Here is a 19,422-nt window from a genome sequence, read left to right on the forward strand (position 1 = left end):
TGAAGTAAAAATCAGAGATCGCTCTCCATCAATGAAGCCAGGTTTAATTCCCTTTCAAATTGGCAATCACAAGGAAAATAGATGCAAGCCCATTGATCAGATAGAAATAATCTCTAGTCTTAAAATCACACATAGAACTTGATTGTTGGGAGGAAGACACTAGGCTTTGTAGATGTCTTATGCTGTGGTTATTATGAATAGCAGGCTTCATTTGACAATTATACACAATTGTATTTGTACATATATGATTCCTTATTAAATGACCAGCCAGACAGGAAGATAAACAAGTGCTTTCTGAAGTCGGTATATCTAAATCTCGCCACAACTAATGTTCCTACAAGATTGAGGGAGTATAGCCAGTCACAAATTATTGGGAGTTTCTGGCTAATCTGATACTGCCAAGATTCTAGTAACCAAATCTTTGGTATGATTAAGATCAGAGTATATGTGGGTGGAGATGTTACACATCTAAAGTCAAAATTCATCTGACACTCACCAGGTGATTAACTAAATCCTGATCTCTAACTAATACATATAAACATCCCCTTTGATGGGACTCTGGTCCATTTGAGCATGGCTCTGACAGACCTTGCCCTTCTCCTTATACCCTCTACCTTATCAAAAGCTGTTAGATTATATACTAAAGCTAGAAACCAAGGTCTGTTTCCTTATTTGGCCACTTCCTGCTCCTGAGTCTGATTACCAAGGTCCAGCTATCAAAGTATTGAAGTCTGGCAATTAAATCTCCCTTTTTGGCTCATGAAATTAATATTCCCAATTAAAATTAAACACTTCATCATAACACAGTATTTCCAATTTTACCTATATTAATTGCCATTTTCCTGTGTGTCACATCTGTCCCCTCTCTACCTAGAGGCAGTCCTTTCTTATTTGGGACAAAGACTCCTCTCTCCCTGCTTTGTTTTCCTTTTCTCTGTCATCCTCTATCTTCTGTTTTTGTCTCCTATTCACTGACCTCTATTACTCTGGGAAAATAAATTTTCTTTTGGCTGATAGGTAGGTTTTGATAAGGACTTGAGCTGATACTATTCCTAATACCCTCCCATAAAAACTGGATTAAAAACCTCAGCCACGAGGAAGACATAAAGAAAGAGAGCGATGTCAGTGAGATGGCTTCAGTGGAGAACAACAGCTTTCTTTTGGGAAATGAATGTGAAGTCACAGAAAATGATCTCTGAGATACAAAGGTAATAAAAGACATTTTTTTTCAGCCTCAGTATTTTAATCTGTAGCATGATGATGATCACAGATCCTTCAGAGGGAAAGAGGGGCCTCTGTATATCAATCAACACAACAACATGTAAAAATACAGTTAGTATATTATGACTGTTAAACCTTGGACAACTTAATGAAACTTATCCTTAGTTTTCCTTCTGTAGAATGAGGGTACCTATTCCCATTTTGAGGGTGCTATGTCTACCCAGAGAAACAGTGAATGTCCAGCATCAGCCTGTATAGCATCCCAGCACTGCTAGTCTCTGACATTTATCCAGGACAAGATCTTCAGCATATTCTTTCCCCTGCTAGCACAGAATATAGACTTGCTCCTATGAAGGAGTGAAGTCATACAACATACTTAGAGAAACTGTTGACTGTTAGGAAATATTTCATCACTGTAACTGTGCTACTAATGGGTCATGTGATCTTGGACATTCCACTTTCCCTATTTCTATTTCTACTTTATAAATCCAACTTGAGGATTTCTCTGCTAAATCCCTACTCCAGGTAGCTCTGGGCAGAAAGAGGCCTTTGTTCCAGGGAACCCAGAGTCCTGCATATTCTGATTTATTTCTTCTTTATATTTTCAATACTTTTTCATGGATGCTGCCCAGAGAATATGTAGGAAGAAAAGCATCTATTTTGTGTAACTCTATGAGGTAGGGATTGCCATCAACACTTGCCTCTTCTTTACCTGTTTACATGTCAGGTTTTTCTTTGAACTACAGAGTCTTCTCTAAAGGGAAGAGATGACCTTATTTTTATAGAACATGATTATGGAGAAAATGACATAATAGAGACACAGTATACAGCAGTTGCTGATTGTTATCCAATCTTATAATAAACATCATCATTATAACTAATGAAGCAGCATTATAACATATACACATGAAGCTAGGATCACTGGAAGCTCTGGACTGTATTTTACGTCAGCTTCTTGCTGGTTGGGGTTTCCTCTACTTTGCATTTCCTAGAACATTATTGCCCTTGTTTATGATATGTATGAATTCCTGGTGAACCCATTTTCCTTGTCTCTCTTCACTGAAGTGTTGTGATAAGATTTCCTACACCACACCTTAGTGGAGAAACCGTAACATCTTTATAAAATGATACACTCTCAAGTGCCACAGCCCTCCTCAATAGGACATTTTTTTTTTATGGCCAGGGTAGTGAATATAAAAATAAGTCCACTCTGGACCTGTGTGGATGCAAACTATTAATGACTAACTACTGTTTTAGTAGCAAACATAAATGGAATATTCATGGCCTACCATCTTAAATATGCTGTCTCTTGCTGCTGCACTATTGTTTCTCATAAGGAATAATATGGGATGAGAGTATTGTTAACATGTGTGAAGCTTGCTGATAGTTACTGCATATTAGAATCTGAGTTTGAGGAAAATCTTGAAATTTTGGAGGTGGTGATGAATAGAATTGGGGTTAGGCTCATGAATTCTGACTCAACATCTCTTGTGAATCAGGCACCTAAGTGGAGATGGTGCCTCTTGTTTGAACAGAAAGAGGTTGGCCAGGAATGAGAGGTGGATTCCTTGACAGATCTCAATACTAACTGGATGTGTGATCATGGACAGAGCATTGACATACAGGTCTCACTTCTCTAACAGGACTGGGATGGATAGTGTGATTGTTTTTCATGCTGTAAAATTATCAGGATCAAGACCTAGATAGAAGCATTCATGTATCTATCAGAAAATTCAATGTGAGGGCCTGGCTGCCTAATCTTGTGATTGAATATGATCCACATGGAGACTTCTCCAGGGAGAAACACAGGGAGTCAACATTGGCTCAATCCTTCAGTGCCTGTGAGAATAGGTCTCTGATACAAAATAGTCTCTGACAGTCCCAAGTCCCAAATAACTAGTTAGGCTAAGTAGAAAGGAGGGCTCAAGGGGAGATTCTTAAATCTCCCTAAGGTTGGGTAATAGAATAGATGCAGGAGACCTTTGGTGGGGTGGGTGAGTATATAAACAGAAGGGATCATGTGGTGGTAGATAAAGGGAGGTGTATATTGGGATAAAGACTAGAATAGGGTGTGCATTTGGGAGATGAAGTTGAATCCTATCAATGGAAATGTCCAATAATCAGGAGGGATGACCCTAGTCAAGATGTCAAAATTAGTAATAAGGGGAATATGGAGCCTCAACTGGCCATCACATATATGATATGCTTAAGATTTTATGGTTGAATAATGTCATCCAAAAAGTAAATAAGAACTTTGTTTAAATTTAGGAATTAAAATATATTATAATATATTTTTATATCATATTATATGTAATAAAATATGTCCTCTTGAAGAGCAGGAACTTAATTAATCCATGAATCACCTCTCTGGACCCTGAGTTATATTAATTTTATGTTTGATTTAATACTTTCCTATAAAGTTTGTGATTTCACACAACAGATATTTATCATTTTATCCTTTGTGGTTCAAATTTGTTGAGTCAAGGTAAAGAACATGGATTCACATATACCCAATGTCCAGGTGGGCCAGTTTCCGAGTTTCTGTCTTTGAACATGGTTTGGTCTCTCGAGGGTACTCTCCTATATCATCTGTCTTCTCATCACTGCACCTAGTTTACTGAGTCACTCTGAGTCTCACAACTCTGACAATTCAGATCCCTTCTTCCCTGGGCTTTGATGATCAGGAAAGACTGTCCTGTACTGAATTTATTACCCTATGCTACTTGTCCAGAACTATACAATCTTCATTTAAAATATGAAAAGAGCAAAGGGAACATAGGAAAAGCCATAAAGTGAAGTGTATATATAGCAAAATAAGAACACCTGTAAGCAGTAACCAAATGTATGTTAATTTACACATTAAACTTACAAGATATACAGAGGATTTGAGCATTTTATGAAAAAATACAAATATAGAAATGGAAACAGTAACATTATTAGTCAGCAGTTCAGGGACAATAGTCAAAAACTGGGAAGAAAATAAATAATTTGGAATGTGGGCATATTATTGAAAATATATTGTCTTTCATACTGCTAGTTTGAAAAAATAAAAGTATAAATCTAACATTGTGAACTAATTCCTTTGATATGAACTCAGAGCGAATCACACAAGTACACATTATGATAGAACTGGCAAAAGCTGACTACAAATCTGAGATAGAGTGAGAAATATAAGTTTCTTGGAGCAGGAAGAGAAATGTATGAATTTATACTCACTTCCTGAAAGGGGAAACCTCTAGCACATAGCACATCCACACTTCTTCTCAGGTTCTTTGGTCCAGAGTTATGATAAAGTAAACCTATGTATATTAGGGTCCTTTCTACACATGTTTCTTACTTTTTCACAGAGTATTAGAGTCTTCAGACCTGTAGGAGAAATGAAGGATGAAAGAGAAAATGTAGTACTTACCAAGGACTAACAACTCAGTGCCACCTCCAGACTGAATCTCAATGTCAGGCTCTGATGATCCTCTCTGGAACTTCACACAGTAGTAGGTACCCGAATCAGCAGGAGTGACATTACTGATACGGATGGAAAAGTCCATGTTGTTTCTCTTTGTAACATCTGAAACATTTGTTATTCGGGGGGAATGTTCTCCTGTGAACGGGTATATCAAGAGTCGACTTTGTCCTACACCCCTATACCACCTTATGGGCCCCACAGGGAGGAGGGATGTCACTGTGCAGTTTAGAGTGGCTGACCCTCCAGCACCAACAAAAAATGATTTAACAGGTTGGATCACTTTCAGCTCTCTCACAGCTGCTCCTGCAGAAAACATCAGTTAGTTTTCATCTTGATGTAGAACCACAGGTTCCTCAAGTTTGTAATTAAAGAAAAAAAGAAAAAAACGTGTTACTCACTAGAGCTCAGCAGGTACATGAGCATAGTTCTTCTAACTTGTGCATTTTAATACAAGATCGTAGTACAGAAGAGAAAATTGAATAACAGATACTTGCAACTTGGAAAGATTCTAATTGAAGCCCTAATTTTGTTAAGATTTAGCATGCTTCATCCAGTATTTGCTTCTGTTTCCTTTTCTGTGAATGTGGTCTAGGGAAATTCTGTTACAATAGTGTTGAATGTGATTATGTGACTCTTTTACACCAAACAGACATAAATTTAAGTATTTAAGTATAGTGACTTATACATTTGATTACAAAATCCTTATGATAGCATTTGCTGTATCATGTAGAGTGATGGTGTCATAGATAGGTTCTAATAACTTGCTCTCATCCATTATCTGAACCCTTCAATTCCCACTTCCTTGATTTAGAGCCCAAAGAAACAATCTCACACCTAACACAAAACTAAACCTCCTGACATACTTTACTTTCCCCCTGTCCACAGTTCCACTACTCAGGTGAACATTCACTGTACAGGTTCTGGCCATACCTTCCACAAAATGTAAGCACCCTACCTACAGACTGAACATGCCACTCCCTTGGTTTGGAAGCCATGTCCCTAGCCACTGACACCTTCCCCTACACACTGACCCTGCCACATTTTTATACTGTACTCTTCCCTATTAGGACAGAGATTTACTCCTTATGTGCACAGCACACAAGTCAGAAGAGGTAAGATCCCCACTTGCAATCTGAGCCTCATAATCCCTCCTTTCAGAACTAAATGACTGAAACTTTTGACACCTTGACCATCACTTTGCCTATGCTTCAATATGTTGTTACATGGTTTGCCTTAGGAAGCTCTGCCTCATCCAATCCTTCAACCATCCCTCCATCTATCAATCCACCCATCCATTTGTCCATCCATCTGTCTGTCCATCCATCCATCCATCCATCCATCCATCCATCCATCCAAATGTATATGTCTCTTGGTCTATATGTATGTGTGAAAGTAAATGCATGCATATAAGCATGTGTGAGTGCTTGTGGAGCTGATTGTGGCACAGTCAAGCCCAGCCAGAGTGTGGGTATATATATATATATATATATGTATATATATATATATATATATATATATATATATATATATATATATATCCACATTTGCCTGTTGAAAGGATTTTACTTCCTTTCCTTTCCTTTCTTTCTGGTTCACAAAGAGTTAACCAGCTTAGCCATAGAGGCTTCCACCTGCCTGGACCTGGAAGAAAGCAATAGCAATAAAATTTCACTTAATTCTGAACTGCTAGAAAGCAGGTATTAATTGTCCAAGCCAGTGGGTTTTAAACACAGAGTAAGCAAGAAAAGTTTTAGAATTTTTTAGAAGTTATATGCAACAATCCAGTATAGTTAGGGTGAGAAAAGGCCAGAAACAACCAGTCTTCAAAACTGCCTTTATATCAAATGATGTGTCCCACTTTAAATCATTCCAGGGTAGGCTGGCTCTTGGCACCAACACACAGTTATATTTCCCAACCATCCCATAGCCCCACACTCCTGTTATTAATGTAGATATTCATTGCTCAGTTGAAGGCCATGATAGCTAGAAGAAGTAAAAGTCATACCTGATATATTAACCCTCCTACTCTCTCAGTTTGGAAGTCATGGCCTAAGCCACGGATACCTCCTGCTCTCCGCTCTCCCCTGCCATGAATCTTCCCCTATTAGGACAGACAATGGCTATCTGGGTGTAGGCTACACACTTAAGAAAAGATATGATCCCCACCTGCCATCTGAATCCACCAACAACTTCTATTCAGCGTAAAAAGACCTAAGCTTCTGATACTTCATCTTCTAACAGCTCTCTGTTGCCATAACTCATCTATACATAGATGGATAGTGTATTCTTATGTATAGGCCATATCACACAGAAGAAAAAAGATGGAACAAATGTCATACTAACTACCAGAAATCTAGCCTCCATCTCTACTGAGATTTCCTGCTGAACCAAAGGTCATGTTGGGTACAAGGAATATAGACTACAAAAATCAGAAGACTAACAAGGAAAGAAAAGCAAGGAACAAATCACTATCCAACAACAACAAAGTAAGAAATCTGCTCCTAGAGTGATATTCATTCTAAATCCAGAGATGCAAGTGTAAGAACATAATGAACAACAGCCATGATAATACAAGGCATAACCAGAGTCCAGGTATCTTACTACACCAATCCATAAATATTCCAAAATTGCTAAAGCATAAAAAATGATCATAAATCCAACTTTATGAAAATGATAGATATCCTTAAAGAGAAAATAAATGGATGAAATGGAATGGATGAAACTAACAAAAAAAAAAATCCTGATTATGGTAACCTAGACCTAAAATGATTGCATAATATGTACTCACTTATAAGTCGGTGTTAGCTGTAAAATAAATTATAATCATGCTAAAATCCAAAGACCCACGAGCTAAGTAAAAAGAAGGGCTAGTCTACTACACCAATCCCTGACTATTTCAACACAGCTAAATCATAACAAAAATGATCATAGGCCCTGAACAACTTGAAATACCAGGGGAACCTCCATTCTGCATCCACCTCTCACACTGCCTTCATCAGTAATGCAGGTCCTGAGCCATATAGGTAAGCTTCCCTTTACAATTCCATCTTCACTGCTTGCTGAGCCCTCTGTTCTAAGCCAAGATGTAATGACAAGCTGGTATCTCAGGGAGACCTCCATTCAGCTGCCACCTCTCCCCTCACTGTCACCAGACCTCCAGATCATTAACCACACAGATAAGCTTCCCTTTTCCCACCAATCATGCCTGCTCTCTGAATCATTTGGGCCACACACACCTATGGTCACTTAATCTTTGATGAAGACACCAAAACCAGCCACTAGAAAAAGAGACAAATTCTGCTAGCTAAGTGGCAATCCATGTGTAGCAGAGTATAAATTGATCCATACTTATCTCACTGTACAAAGTTCAAGTCCAAGTTGATCAAGGACTTCAATTTAAAACAAAATAAACTTTTATTGTTAAGTCTAATTTTCACTATCCTGGGTTTTTTGTTATACCAAATGAATTTGAGAATTGCTCTTTCTAACTCTATGAAGAATTGAGTAGGAATTGTAATGGTGATTGCATTGAATCTGTAGACAGTTTTCCACAAAATGGCCATTTTTACTATATTAATCCTGCCAGTTCATGAGCATGGGAGATGTTTCCATCTTCTGAGATCTTCTTCAATTTCTTTCTTCAGAGACTTGAAGTTCTTGTCATACAGATCTTTCACTTACTTGGTTAAAGCCATACTAAGGTATTTTATATCATTTATGACTATTGTGAAGGGTGTCTTTCCCCATTTTCTTTCTTATCCACTTTATCCTTTGTGTAGAGGAAGACTACTAATTGGTTTGAACTAATTTTATATACAGCCACTTCCTTTCCAATTGGTATCTCTTTGCTGTCCCTTTGTTGTCTGGCCAGGGCTTTCAGTACTATATTGAACAGATAGAGAGAGAGTGGACAGCCTTGTCTAGTCCCTGATTTTAGAGGTATTGTTTTAAGTTTCTCACCATTTAGTTTGATGTTGGCTACTGGCTTGTTCTATATTGCTTTTACCGTGTTTAGGTGTGGGCTTAAATTCCTGATCTTTCCAAGACTTTTAACATAAAGGGATGTTGAATTTTCTCAAATGCTTTCTCAGCATCTAACGAAGTGATCATGTAGTTTTTTTTTCCTTTGAGTTTGTTTATGTAGTTGATTATGGTAATGGATTTCTGTATATTGAACCATACCTGCACTCCTGGGATGAAGCCTATTTGATTGTGGTGAATGATCATTTTGATGTGTTCTTGGATTCGGCTTGGGAGAATTTTATTGAGTATTTTTACATTGATATGCATAAGGGAAATAGGTCTGACATTCTCTTTCTTTGTTGGGTCTTTGTGTGGATTAGGTATAAGGATAATTGTGGCTTCATAGAACAAATAGGGTATTGTTCCTTCTGTTTCTATTCTGTGGAAGTTTGAAGAGTATTGGTATTAGGTGTTTTTTGAAGGTCTGATAGAAATCTGGACTAAAACAAATTGGGCCTGGGATTTTTTGGGGGGTGGGGGTCGGAGACTTTTAATGACTGTGTGTATTTGATTAGTGGTTATGGGACTGTGTAGATGGTTTATCTGATCCTGATTTAACTTTGGCACCTGATATCCATCTAGAAAAATGTCCATTTCATCCAGTTTTCCAGTTTTGTTGAGTATAGGCTTTTGGGATGATTTTTTGAATTTACTTAGTTTCCGTTGTTCTGCCTCCCTTTTCATTTCTGATTTAATTAATTTGGATACTATCACTGTGCACTTCAGTCTGTCTAGCTAATGGTTCATCTATTTTGTAGTTTTTCACAAAGAACTAGCTCCTGGTTTTGTTGATTCTTTGTATAATTCTTTTTGTTTCTATTTGGTTGATTTCAGCCCTGAGTTTGATTATTTCCTCCAGTCTACTCCTCTTGGGTATATTTGCTTCCTTTTGTTCTAGAGCTTTCAGTGGTGCTGTTAAGCTGCTATTGTATGGCTCTCTCCAGTTTCTTTTTGGAGGCACTTAGAACTATGATGTTTCCTCTTACCACTGTTTTCATTGTGTCCCATAAGTTTTGGTATGATGTGCCTTCATTGACATTAAATTGTAGAAAGCCTTTAACATCTTTCTTTATTTCATCCATGACCAAGTTATCACTGAGTAGAGTGTTGATCAGCTTCCACATCTATGTGGGCTTTCTATTGTTTTTGTTGCTATTGAAGATCAGCTTTAGTCTGTGGTTATCAGATAGGATGCATAGTATTATTTCAATCTTCTTGTATCTGTTGAGGCCCATTTTGTGACCAATTATATGATCAATCTAGTAGAAGGAACCATGAGTTGCTGAGAAGAGGATATATATATATATATATATATATATATATATTGTTTTAGGATCAAATGTTCTATAAATATTTGTTAAAACCATTTAGTTCATAACTTCTGTCAGTTTCACTGTGTCTCTGATTAGTTTGTTTCCATGATCCATTGGTGAAAGTAGGGTGTTGAAGTCTACCACTATTATTATGTAAGATGCAATGTGTCCTTTGAGCTTTAGTGAAGTTATTTTTATGAATGTTGGTGCCCTTGCATTTATAGCATAGATGTTCAGAATTGAGAGTTCATTTTGGTGGATTTGTCCTTTGAGGAGTATGATGTGTCCTTCCTTATCTTTTTTGGTAACCTTTGATTAAAAGTCAGTCAAAGGACACTGTTAATAGGACAAAATGGCAACCAACAGATTGGAAAAATATCTTTACCAATCCTAAATCCAATAGAGGGCTAATATCCAATACGTACAAAGAATTCAAGAAGGTGGACTCCAGAGAATTAAATACCCCTATTAACAATGGAGTAGAGAGCTAAACAAAGAATTTTCAACTGAGTAATATTGAAATGCTAAGAAGCACCTAAAGAAATGTTCAATATCCTTAGTCATAAGGGAAATGAAAATTCCCTGAAAATCCACTTCACACCAGTCAAAATGGCTAAGATCAACAACTCAGGTAACAGCAGATGCTGACAAGGATGTGGAGAAAGAGGAATACTCCTCCATTGCTGGTAGGATTGCAAGCTGGTACAACCACTCTGGAAATCATTTTGGCAGTTCCTCAAAATATTGGACATAGTACTACCTGAGCACCCAGCTATACCACTCCTGAGCATGTACCTAAAATATTCTCCATAATATAACAAAAATGCATGCTTCACTAAGTTCATAGAAGCTTTATTTACAATAGCTAGAAGGTAGAAAGTACCCAGATGTCGTTCAACAGAGGAATGGATCCAGAAAATAAGGTAAATTTACACAATGGATTACTACTCAGTGATTGAAACAATGACTTCATGAAATTCTTAAGTAAATGGATAAAACTAGAAATTATCATCCTGAGTGAGGTAACCCAATCACAAAAGACCACTCATGGTATTCACTCACAGATAACTGGATATTATCCCAAAGACTCAAAATACCCAAAATACAATTCATAGACCACATGAAGCTCAAGAAGAAGTGTGAGTGCTTCAGTCCTTCTTAGAAAGGGGAAGAAAATGCCCATATTAGCAAAATCAGAGACAAAGTATGTAGCAGAGACTGAAGCAAATGTCATCCAATGAATTTTCCACCTGGAGATCCATCCCATATGAAGTCACCAAACCCAGACTCTATTGTGGATGCCAAGAAGTGCTTGCTGACAGTAGCCTGCTATAGCTGTCTCTATAGAGGGGCTCTGCCAGAGCCTGAGAAATACAGAGGAGAATGCTCACAGCCAACCATTGGAATGGGGTCCCCAATAGAGAAGTTAGAGAAAAAACTGAAGGAGCTGAAGTGGTTTGCAACTCATAGGAAGAACCACAATATCAACCAACCAGAGTTCCCAGGGACTAAACCATCAACCAAGGAGTACACATGGTCCAACAGCTCCAGCCACATATGTAGCAGAGGATGGCCTTGTCTGGCACCAATGGGAGGAGAGACCCTTACTACTATGAAGGCTTGAGGCCCCAGTGTAAGGGAATTCGAAGGCAGGAAAATGGTAAAGGGTGCGTGGATTGGAGAACACCAGCATAGAAGCAGGGGGAAGGGTATAGAACAGGAGGTTTCTGGTGGGGGACGACTGGGAAATGGGATAACATTTGAAACATAAATAAAGAAAATATCTAATAAAAAATCTGACTGTATCTGTGAACAATAAAGAACACATTCTTCTGGTAATTATCACAGAGAGTAAGCCACATGCATGCACATTTTATTATCTTTTGTATAGCAGCTTTATTAATTTCATTTTCTTTCAAACAAAACAAAACAAAACAACAACAACAAAAAACAGATAAACTAAATCTCATCAAAGAGAAAGTAGGAAAGAGCTTCAAATACGTAAGTACCAGAGAACAATTCCTGAACAGAACATCAATGGTTCAGGCTCTAAGATCAAATATTGACAAATGAGATCTCACAAAAATTGAAAATCTTCTGTAAGGCAAAAGGCACTTTCAATAGGACAAAAATTGCAACCTAGATTGGGAAGAATCTTAACCAACCCTACATCTGATAAAAGATTGGAAATATTAGGAAAAAATCTTTACCAACACTACATGTGATAAAAGGCTTATATGCAGAATATACAAAGAACTCAAGAAGGTAGACTCCAGATAATAAAATAACACTATTGAAAAATGAGGTACAGAGCTAAACAAAAAATTCTTAACTGAGGAATCTAAAATGGCCAAAAGGAACCTAAAGAAATGTTCATCATCTTTACTTTCTGGGTAATGAAAATCAAAATGACACTGAGATTCCACCTCACAACAGTCAGAATGGCTAAAATAAAAATTCAGGTGACAACAGAAGAATGGTTCCAGAAAATGTGGTACATTTACAAAATGGAGTACTACTCAGCTATTAAAAACAATGACTTCATGAAATTCACAGGCAAATGGATGGAACTAAAGAACATCATCCTGAATGAGATATCTCAATCACAAAAGACCACACATGGTATGTACTCACTGATAAGTGGATATTAGGCAAAAAGCTCAGAATATACACAATAAAACTCACAGACCATGTGTAGCTGAAAAAGAAGGAACCTAGGTATTGATGCATCAGTTCTTCTTAGAAGGGGAAACAAAATAATCAGGGGAGGTAGATAGATGGAAGGAGAGACCAGGGAGGGAGGGAGGGAGGGAGGGAGGGAGGGAGGGAGGGAGAGAGAGAGGTGAAGGAGTAGGAGGAGGGAAAAAAAGTGACAGGATCAGGTATAGGAGTAGAAATACAGAGGGTCCGGAAAATGAAAGGATATGTGTAGCAGCAGCAAATAGAGAACTGGGTGTAGCCACTTGAAAGTGCCAGATTCCAGGAATGTAAGAGGCTCTCAAGACCCAATAGGAATGGCATAAACTGAAATACCCAACAAAGGTGAGAACCTATAGAGACTATATCCAGAGGTTAGGCACAACCCCCAGTTGAGGGATTGGCCACCCACCCATCTCAAAAATATTAACACAGAATTGTTCCTGTCCTACAGGGATAAAGAATGGAGCAGAGACTAAAAGGAAGGCCATCCAGAGACTACCCTACCTAGTGATCCATCCCATCTGCAGACATCAAACCTAGACACTACTGCTAATGCCAAGAATTGCTTGCTGACAGGAGCCTGTTATAGTTGTCCCCTGAGAGGCTCTGTCAGAGCCTATCCAATATGTATGACAATGCTCACAAACATTGGACTGAGCACAGGGACTCACAACGGAGGAGTTAGGGGAAGGACTGATGAAGCTGGAGGGGTTTGCAACCCTATAGGAAGAACAGCAATTTCAACAAACCAGAGCTCCCAACCTCAGAGCTCCCAAGGACTAAATCACCATCCAAAGAATACACATGGAGGGACACATAGCTCCAGCTGCTTATACAGCAGAGGATTGCCTTATCTGGTATCAATGGGAGGGGAGCCTCTTGGCCTTATGGAGGCTTGATGGGCCAGTGTAGGGGAATGCAAGGGTGGTGAGATGGGAGTGGGTGGGTGGGTTTGTTTGGGAGCACTCTCATACAAGCAGGGGGAATGGTATAGGGGTTTGCAAAGGGGATCTTAGAAGAGGGATAAAATTTGAAAGCTAAATAAATAAAATAATCAATAAATAGAAAGAAGGAAAAGAAAAAGAAAAACCTGACAACATACTGGCACCATGCGGATTATTATTAGTCCTGTTTGAAACAAATAGAAGGAACTAAAGCTCACTGGAGGGGGTCATGAAGAGCAGGGATATGTGGAAAATATTATGGATGAATCATTTCTACTCTATGTATCAAAGCTATAAGCTCACATTCCAGTTCAGGCAGTGCTCAAAATTCTGGCTCTATTATAAGAGACAATGTTCTTACCTCTCCTGTGACAGTTCAGGTAATTAACTGGAATCCTTTACTTTCAATGGTAAGAGTAGCTCTGAGACAGGGAGATGATACTATTGTTGGGGCATGCTCACCTTTAAATCCCAGAAGCAGGATCAACAGCAGGACACTGTGAGGAATGTGGGTCCAGGCATCTAGGAGAAGCATGGTTGGTGTTAAGAACCCTGTTGGGACCAGAATCAGTTCTCATGAGATCTCAGGTTCTTACATGTAGAGAAAGGAAGTATTGTGACTTATTCTGCATAAAGATTACTTCAATGTTATGTGAAAAAAGGAACCATACTGCTTATATTGAAATAGCTAAACAGTGTTGCATTCAGCTTCAGGGAAGGAGTTCTTATTTACAATTTGTTTTTAGAGGGACTCCGATATGCATAACATAATCCTTTCTCTTTCTTTTGACCCTGAGCTTGTGCCATGTTGTCTCAAGTGTCTTGTCTTGGTAACACACCAGTTAGAATCCAGTACAAAAGAATGTTTCCCAAACACCTAAGATCCTAGATGTTGTTGATTTGTGTCATATTCTTTCTCAGTGTCACATAAAGTTCTCAGTTTGTCTCATATAATATTTGTAAGATCAGCCCAAAGCTGGAATAAAGCAGTGGTTCTCTGGGAATGATCCCTTGTATATCTTTTACTGATATCAGTAAATGTAGTCCAAGAGAAACTTAGGAGTCTTTTTGCTACACAAGCACAGTAAATTATGTTATAATTAGTATCAATTGCCAACTTCTCACAAAAGAAGGAAGCCACAAGAGACATCAGTGAGAAATTGTCTAAGTCTGACTCTATCTTAGCCCATCTGTAAGGGATTATCTCTACTTAACTGATTTGGGAAAACTCATCTTAATTTTGTGTCAAATATTGTCCTACATAGAGCATCTTGAAGTGTAAAATAGAGCCAGTTGAATACTAGCATGCATGCATTAATACATTGGTCTCTGCTGCTGTCTGTGGATATAATGTGACACCCTGCATCAAGATCTTGCCACCCTGACGTCTTTGCAATGAGGAACTGTTTTTGGAGTTCTCAGCCCCAAAACACCCATGATCTCTTAAATTGTTTTTGGCAAGGTATTCAGTCATATTATTTTGATTTTTTCTAGATAGCAAATGGGAACACCTTAGTAAGTATATGCTTAATGGAGTTTGAAATGGTATACTGCAAAGAATATTAAATAGCTTATTTTTGGAGCCAGGGAGGACATAGTGACACAATGATGTCAGAGTCCATTTTAGACAGAAATAAGATATTTCAATTCTTACTATATGCAGATAGGAACTAGGGAAAGAGGGGTATAAGTGTCTTTATCAATCTCAGATATGTGTGTAGAAAAATGAGCAGGAAAGCTAAGCCTCAAGATACAATTTATTTCCTGTAATGCATATATAAGAGCTGTTTGCCAGATAAGGCAATCCTCTGCTACATATCCAGCTGTAGCTGTAAATCCTCCCATGTGTACTCTTTGGTTGGTGGATTAGTCCCTGCTTATCAGGCATCAATGGGATGGTAGCCACTTGGTCCTGTGGGGGCCCAATGACCCAGCGTATGGGAATACTAGGGTGCTGAGGTGGAAGGTGGGTGGGTAGGGGAGCCTCCTCATAGAGGCAGGGGAGGGGGATGGGATGGAGGATTTGTGGAGGGGAAATAAAAGCAGAATAACATTTGAATTGTAAGAAATAAAACAACCAATAAAATGAATGAATGAATGAATCAATCAATCAATAAATAAATACTATTTGATTTGGTATTTCAGTGTGTGCAAATGTTAATCTTGACTGTGAACTCAGCAGCCGAAAACAGGAACCTCAATTGAGCAATTTCCTACTTTATGCTGCCCCATGGGTAGCACAGAAATGACTAATAAAATGTAGCAAGAACCATGAAGCCAGCACATCTGTTTGGCAAAGTCTGGCAAGGCTGAGCCAAAGGCTGATTTAGCCACTGTGATGTCTTTCACCTTAGGTTTCTGAACTCTAATTGTTTCATTTTTGCTAAGGTGAAATACTTCTAGTGGAATATGATGTTGTTGTTCTGGAAGCATATGAAAGTTAACTTTGAAAAGATTTCTTTTAGTCACATTATGAATTGTCCATGAATCTTTGTCCAGTGTCATGATATTACACACTAAACAAGTAGGGAATTGAAATGTACTTGTATGGCTGAATTTGTGCCTTCTGTGCCCTTGGTTCTTATACTGAGAATAAAATATATCCAAATAGTAGGGGAACTACATTTGTATTCATCAGTAACATAACCACTGACAGTCATTGCTCATAGTAAGTCCAGCAAAGACTAACGAGCAAACTTTATGTGACAGGGAAGTAAGAGGGGAGTCAAGTGTTCACTATTGTGTATAGTTAGAATACTGGATATTGCTTGGTCTGTAGCAATTTCTTGCTAATCAAAATCATTGTACACTATTGTGATACTGTTAAATGAAAACTTAAAATTAATAATAGTAAGTGTGGGGCTAGTTTCTAGACAGCAAATTAACTGAGAAAGAAATTTGAAAAATCATTAAGGTATGAATAAAGTGCCATGTGGTCCCCTCAGTTTTCTGAGAAGGTAAGACTTCACCCAGTGAAACAGCAAACGTAAATTTAAATATGTTTCCATGAAATAAGGCAGATATGTTGTCTTTCTCTTTTTTTTGTTGTTGGGTTTTTGTTTGTTTGTTTGTTTGGTTGGTTGGTTTGGTTTTGGTTATTTTTTCTTTTTTTATGGGATATTTTCTTTATTTACATTTCACTTGTTATGCCCTTTCCCTGTCACCCCCCCCCCCCAGGAACTCTCTATCACCCCCTCCTTCCCCTGGTTCTATTAGGGTGTTCCTCCACCCACCCATTCCCACCTCCATGTCCTCAAAGTTCCCTACCCTGGGGTATCTATCTAGCCTTCATAGGACCAAGAATCTCTCCTCCCATTGATGCCTGACAAGGCCATCCTCTGCTACATATGTGACTGGAGTCATGGGTCCCTCCATGTGTACTCTTTGGTTGGTGGCTTAGTCCCTGGGAACTCTGAAGTATCTGGTTGGTTGATATTGTTGTTCTTTCTATGGAGTTGAAAACCCCTTTAGCTCTTTCAGTCCTTTTGCTAACTCCTCCACTAGGGACCCAGTGCTCAGTCCAATTGTTGGCTGCAAGCATCTACCTCTGTATTTGTAAGGCTTAGGCAGAGACACTCATGGGACAGATATACATCAGGCTCATTTCAGCAATCATTTCTTGGCATTCAATATAGTGTCTGGGTTTAGTGACTGTATACGATGTGATTCTACCCCATACCAATCAGAATAGCTAAGATTAAAAACTCAGGTGACAGAAGATGCTGGAGAGGATGTGGAGAAAGAAGAACACTCCTCCATTGACGGTGAGATTGCAAGTTAGTACAACCACTCTGGAAATTAGTCAGGTGGTTCCTCAGAAAATTGGACATAGTATTACCTGAGGATCCAGTCATACCACTCCTGGTCATATACCCAAAAGAAGATTCTCCAACATATAATAAGGACACATGTTCGACTATGTTCATAGCAGCCTTATTTATTTATTTATTTATTTATTTAATTTATTTATTTTCTTTTTTATTGGGTATTTATTTCATTTACATTTCCAATGCTATCCCAAAAGTCCCCACATGCTCCCCCAACAACTCCCCGACCCACCCACTCCCACTTCTTGGCCCTGTCGTTCCCCTGTACTGAGGCATAAAAGGTTTGCATGACTAATGGGCCTCTCTTTCCACTGATGGCCGACTAGGCCATTTTCTGATTCATATACAGCTAGAGACATGAGCTCCAGGGGGGTACTGCTTAGTTTATATTGTTGTTCCACCTATAGAATTGCAGTTCCCTTTAGCTCCTTGGGTACTTTCTCTAGCTCCTCCATTAGGAGCCCTGTGGTCCATCCAATAGCTGACAGTGAGCATCCACTTCTGTTTGCTAGGTCCTGGCATAGTCTCACAAAAGGAAGCTCTATCTGGGTCCTTTCAGCAAAATCTTGCTAGTGTATGCAATGGTGTCAGCGTTTGGAAGCTGATTAGGGGATGGATCACCAGATATGGCAGTCTCTAGATGGTCCATCCTTTTGTTACAGCTCCAAACTTTGTCTCTGTAACTCCTTCCACGGGTGTTTTGTTCCCAATTCTAAGAAGGGGCAAAGTGTCCACACGTTGGTCTTCCTTCTACTGGAGTTTCATGTGTTTAGCAAATTATATCTTATATCTTGGGTATCCTAAGTTTCTGGTCTCATATCCACTTATCAGTGAGTACATATTGTGTGAGTTTCTCTGTGATTGGGTTACCTCACTCAGGATGATGCCCTCCAGGTTCATCCATTTGCCTAGGAATTTCATAAATTCATTCTTTTTAATAGCTGAGCAGTACTCCTTTGTGTAAATGTACCGCCTTTTCTGTATCCATTCCTCTGTTGAGGGGCATCTGAGTTCCTTCCAGTTCTGGCTATTACAAATAAGGCTACTATGAACATAGTGGAGCATGAGTCCTTCTTACCAGTTGGAACATCTTCTGGATATATGCCCAGGAGAGATATTACAGGATCTTCCAGTAGTACTATGTCCAATTTTCTGAGGAACCGCCAGATTGATTTCCAGAGTGGTTGTACAAGCTTGCAATACCACCAACAATGGAGGAGTGTTCCTCTTTATCCACAACCTTGCCAGCATCTGCTGTCACCTGAATTTTTTATCTTAGCCATTCTGACTGGTGTGAGGTGGAATCTCAGGGTTGTTTTGATTTGCATTTCCCTGATGATTAAGGATATTGAACATTTTTTCAGGTGCTTCTCTGCCATTCAGGATTCCTCAGGTGAGAATTCTTTGTTTGGCTCTGAGCCCCATTTTTAATGGGGGTTATTTGATTTTCTGGAGTCCACCTTCTTGAGTTTTTTATATATATTGGATATTAGTCCCGTATCCGATGTAGGATAAGTAAAGATCCTTTCCCAATGTGTTGGTGGTCTTTTTGTCTTATTGACGGTGTCTTTTGCCTTGCAGAAGTTTTGCAACTTAGGAGGTACCATTTGTCTAATCTCAATCTTACAGCACAAGCCATTGCTGTTCTATTCAGGAATATTTCCCCTGTACCCATATCTTCGAGGCTTTTCCCTACTTTCTCCTCTATAACTTTCAGTGTCTCTGGTTTTATGTAGAGTTCCTTAATCCACCTAGATTTGACCTTAGAACAAAGAGATAGGAATGGATCAATTCTCATTCTTCTACATGATAACCGCCAGTTGTGCCAGCACCATTTGTTGAAAATGCTGTCTTTCTTCCACTGGGTGGTTTTAGCTCCCTTGTCAAAGATCAAGTGACCATAGGTGTGTGGGTTCATCTCTGGGTCTTCA

The 19,422-nt window shown here is 38.7% G+C and overlaps 1 protein-coding gene across 5 annotated transcripts in view; it reads right to left on the reverse strand.

Moving 5' to 3' along the window:
• Positions 1-14,316, reverse strand: part of Sirpb1a (signal-regulatory protein beta 1A) — a 54,862-nt gene extending 40,546 nt beyond the window's left edge. The window contains exons 1-2 of one of the 5 annotated variants that reach the window (XM_017319615.1): positions 14,127-14,316; positions 4,631-4,981 (exon numbers count right to left, since the gene is read on the reverse strand). In XM_017319615.1, the coding sequence (XP_017175104.1) occupies positions 4,631-4,981; positions 14,127-14,199 (424 nt within the window). In that variant the 5' untranslated portion in view covers positions 14,200-14,316. Of the gene's footprint in view, positions 1-4,437; positions 4,588-4,630; positions 4,988-14,126 lie in introns of those variants that run through there. The other 4 variants (XM_006530073.1, XM_006530074.1, NM_001002898.1 and 1 more) reach the window with 4 other exon arrangements.
• Between the last annotated feature and the right edge of the window lie 5,106 nt (positions 14,317-19,422).

Source organism: Mus musculus, chromosome 3 (genome assembly GCF_000001635.26).
Source record: "Mus musculus strain C57BL/6J chromosome 3, GRCm38.p6 C57BL/6J".
Taxonomy (NCBI): domain Eukaryota; kingdom Metazoa; phylum Chordata; class Mammalia; order Rodentia; family Muridae; genus Mus; species Mus musculus.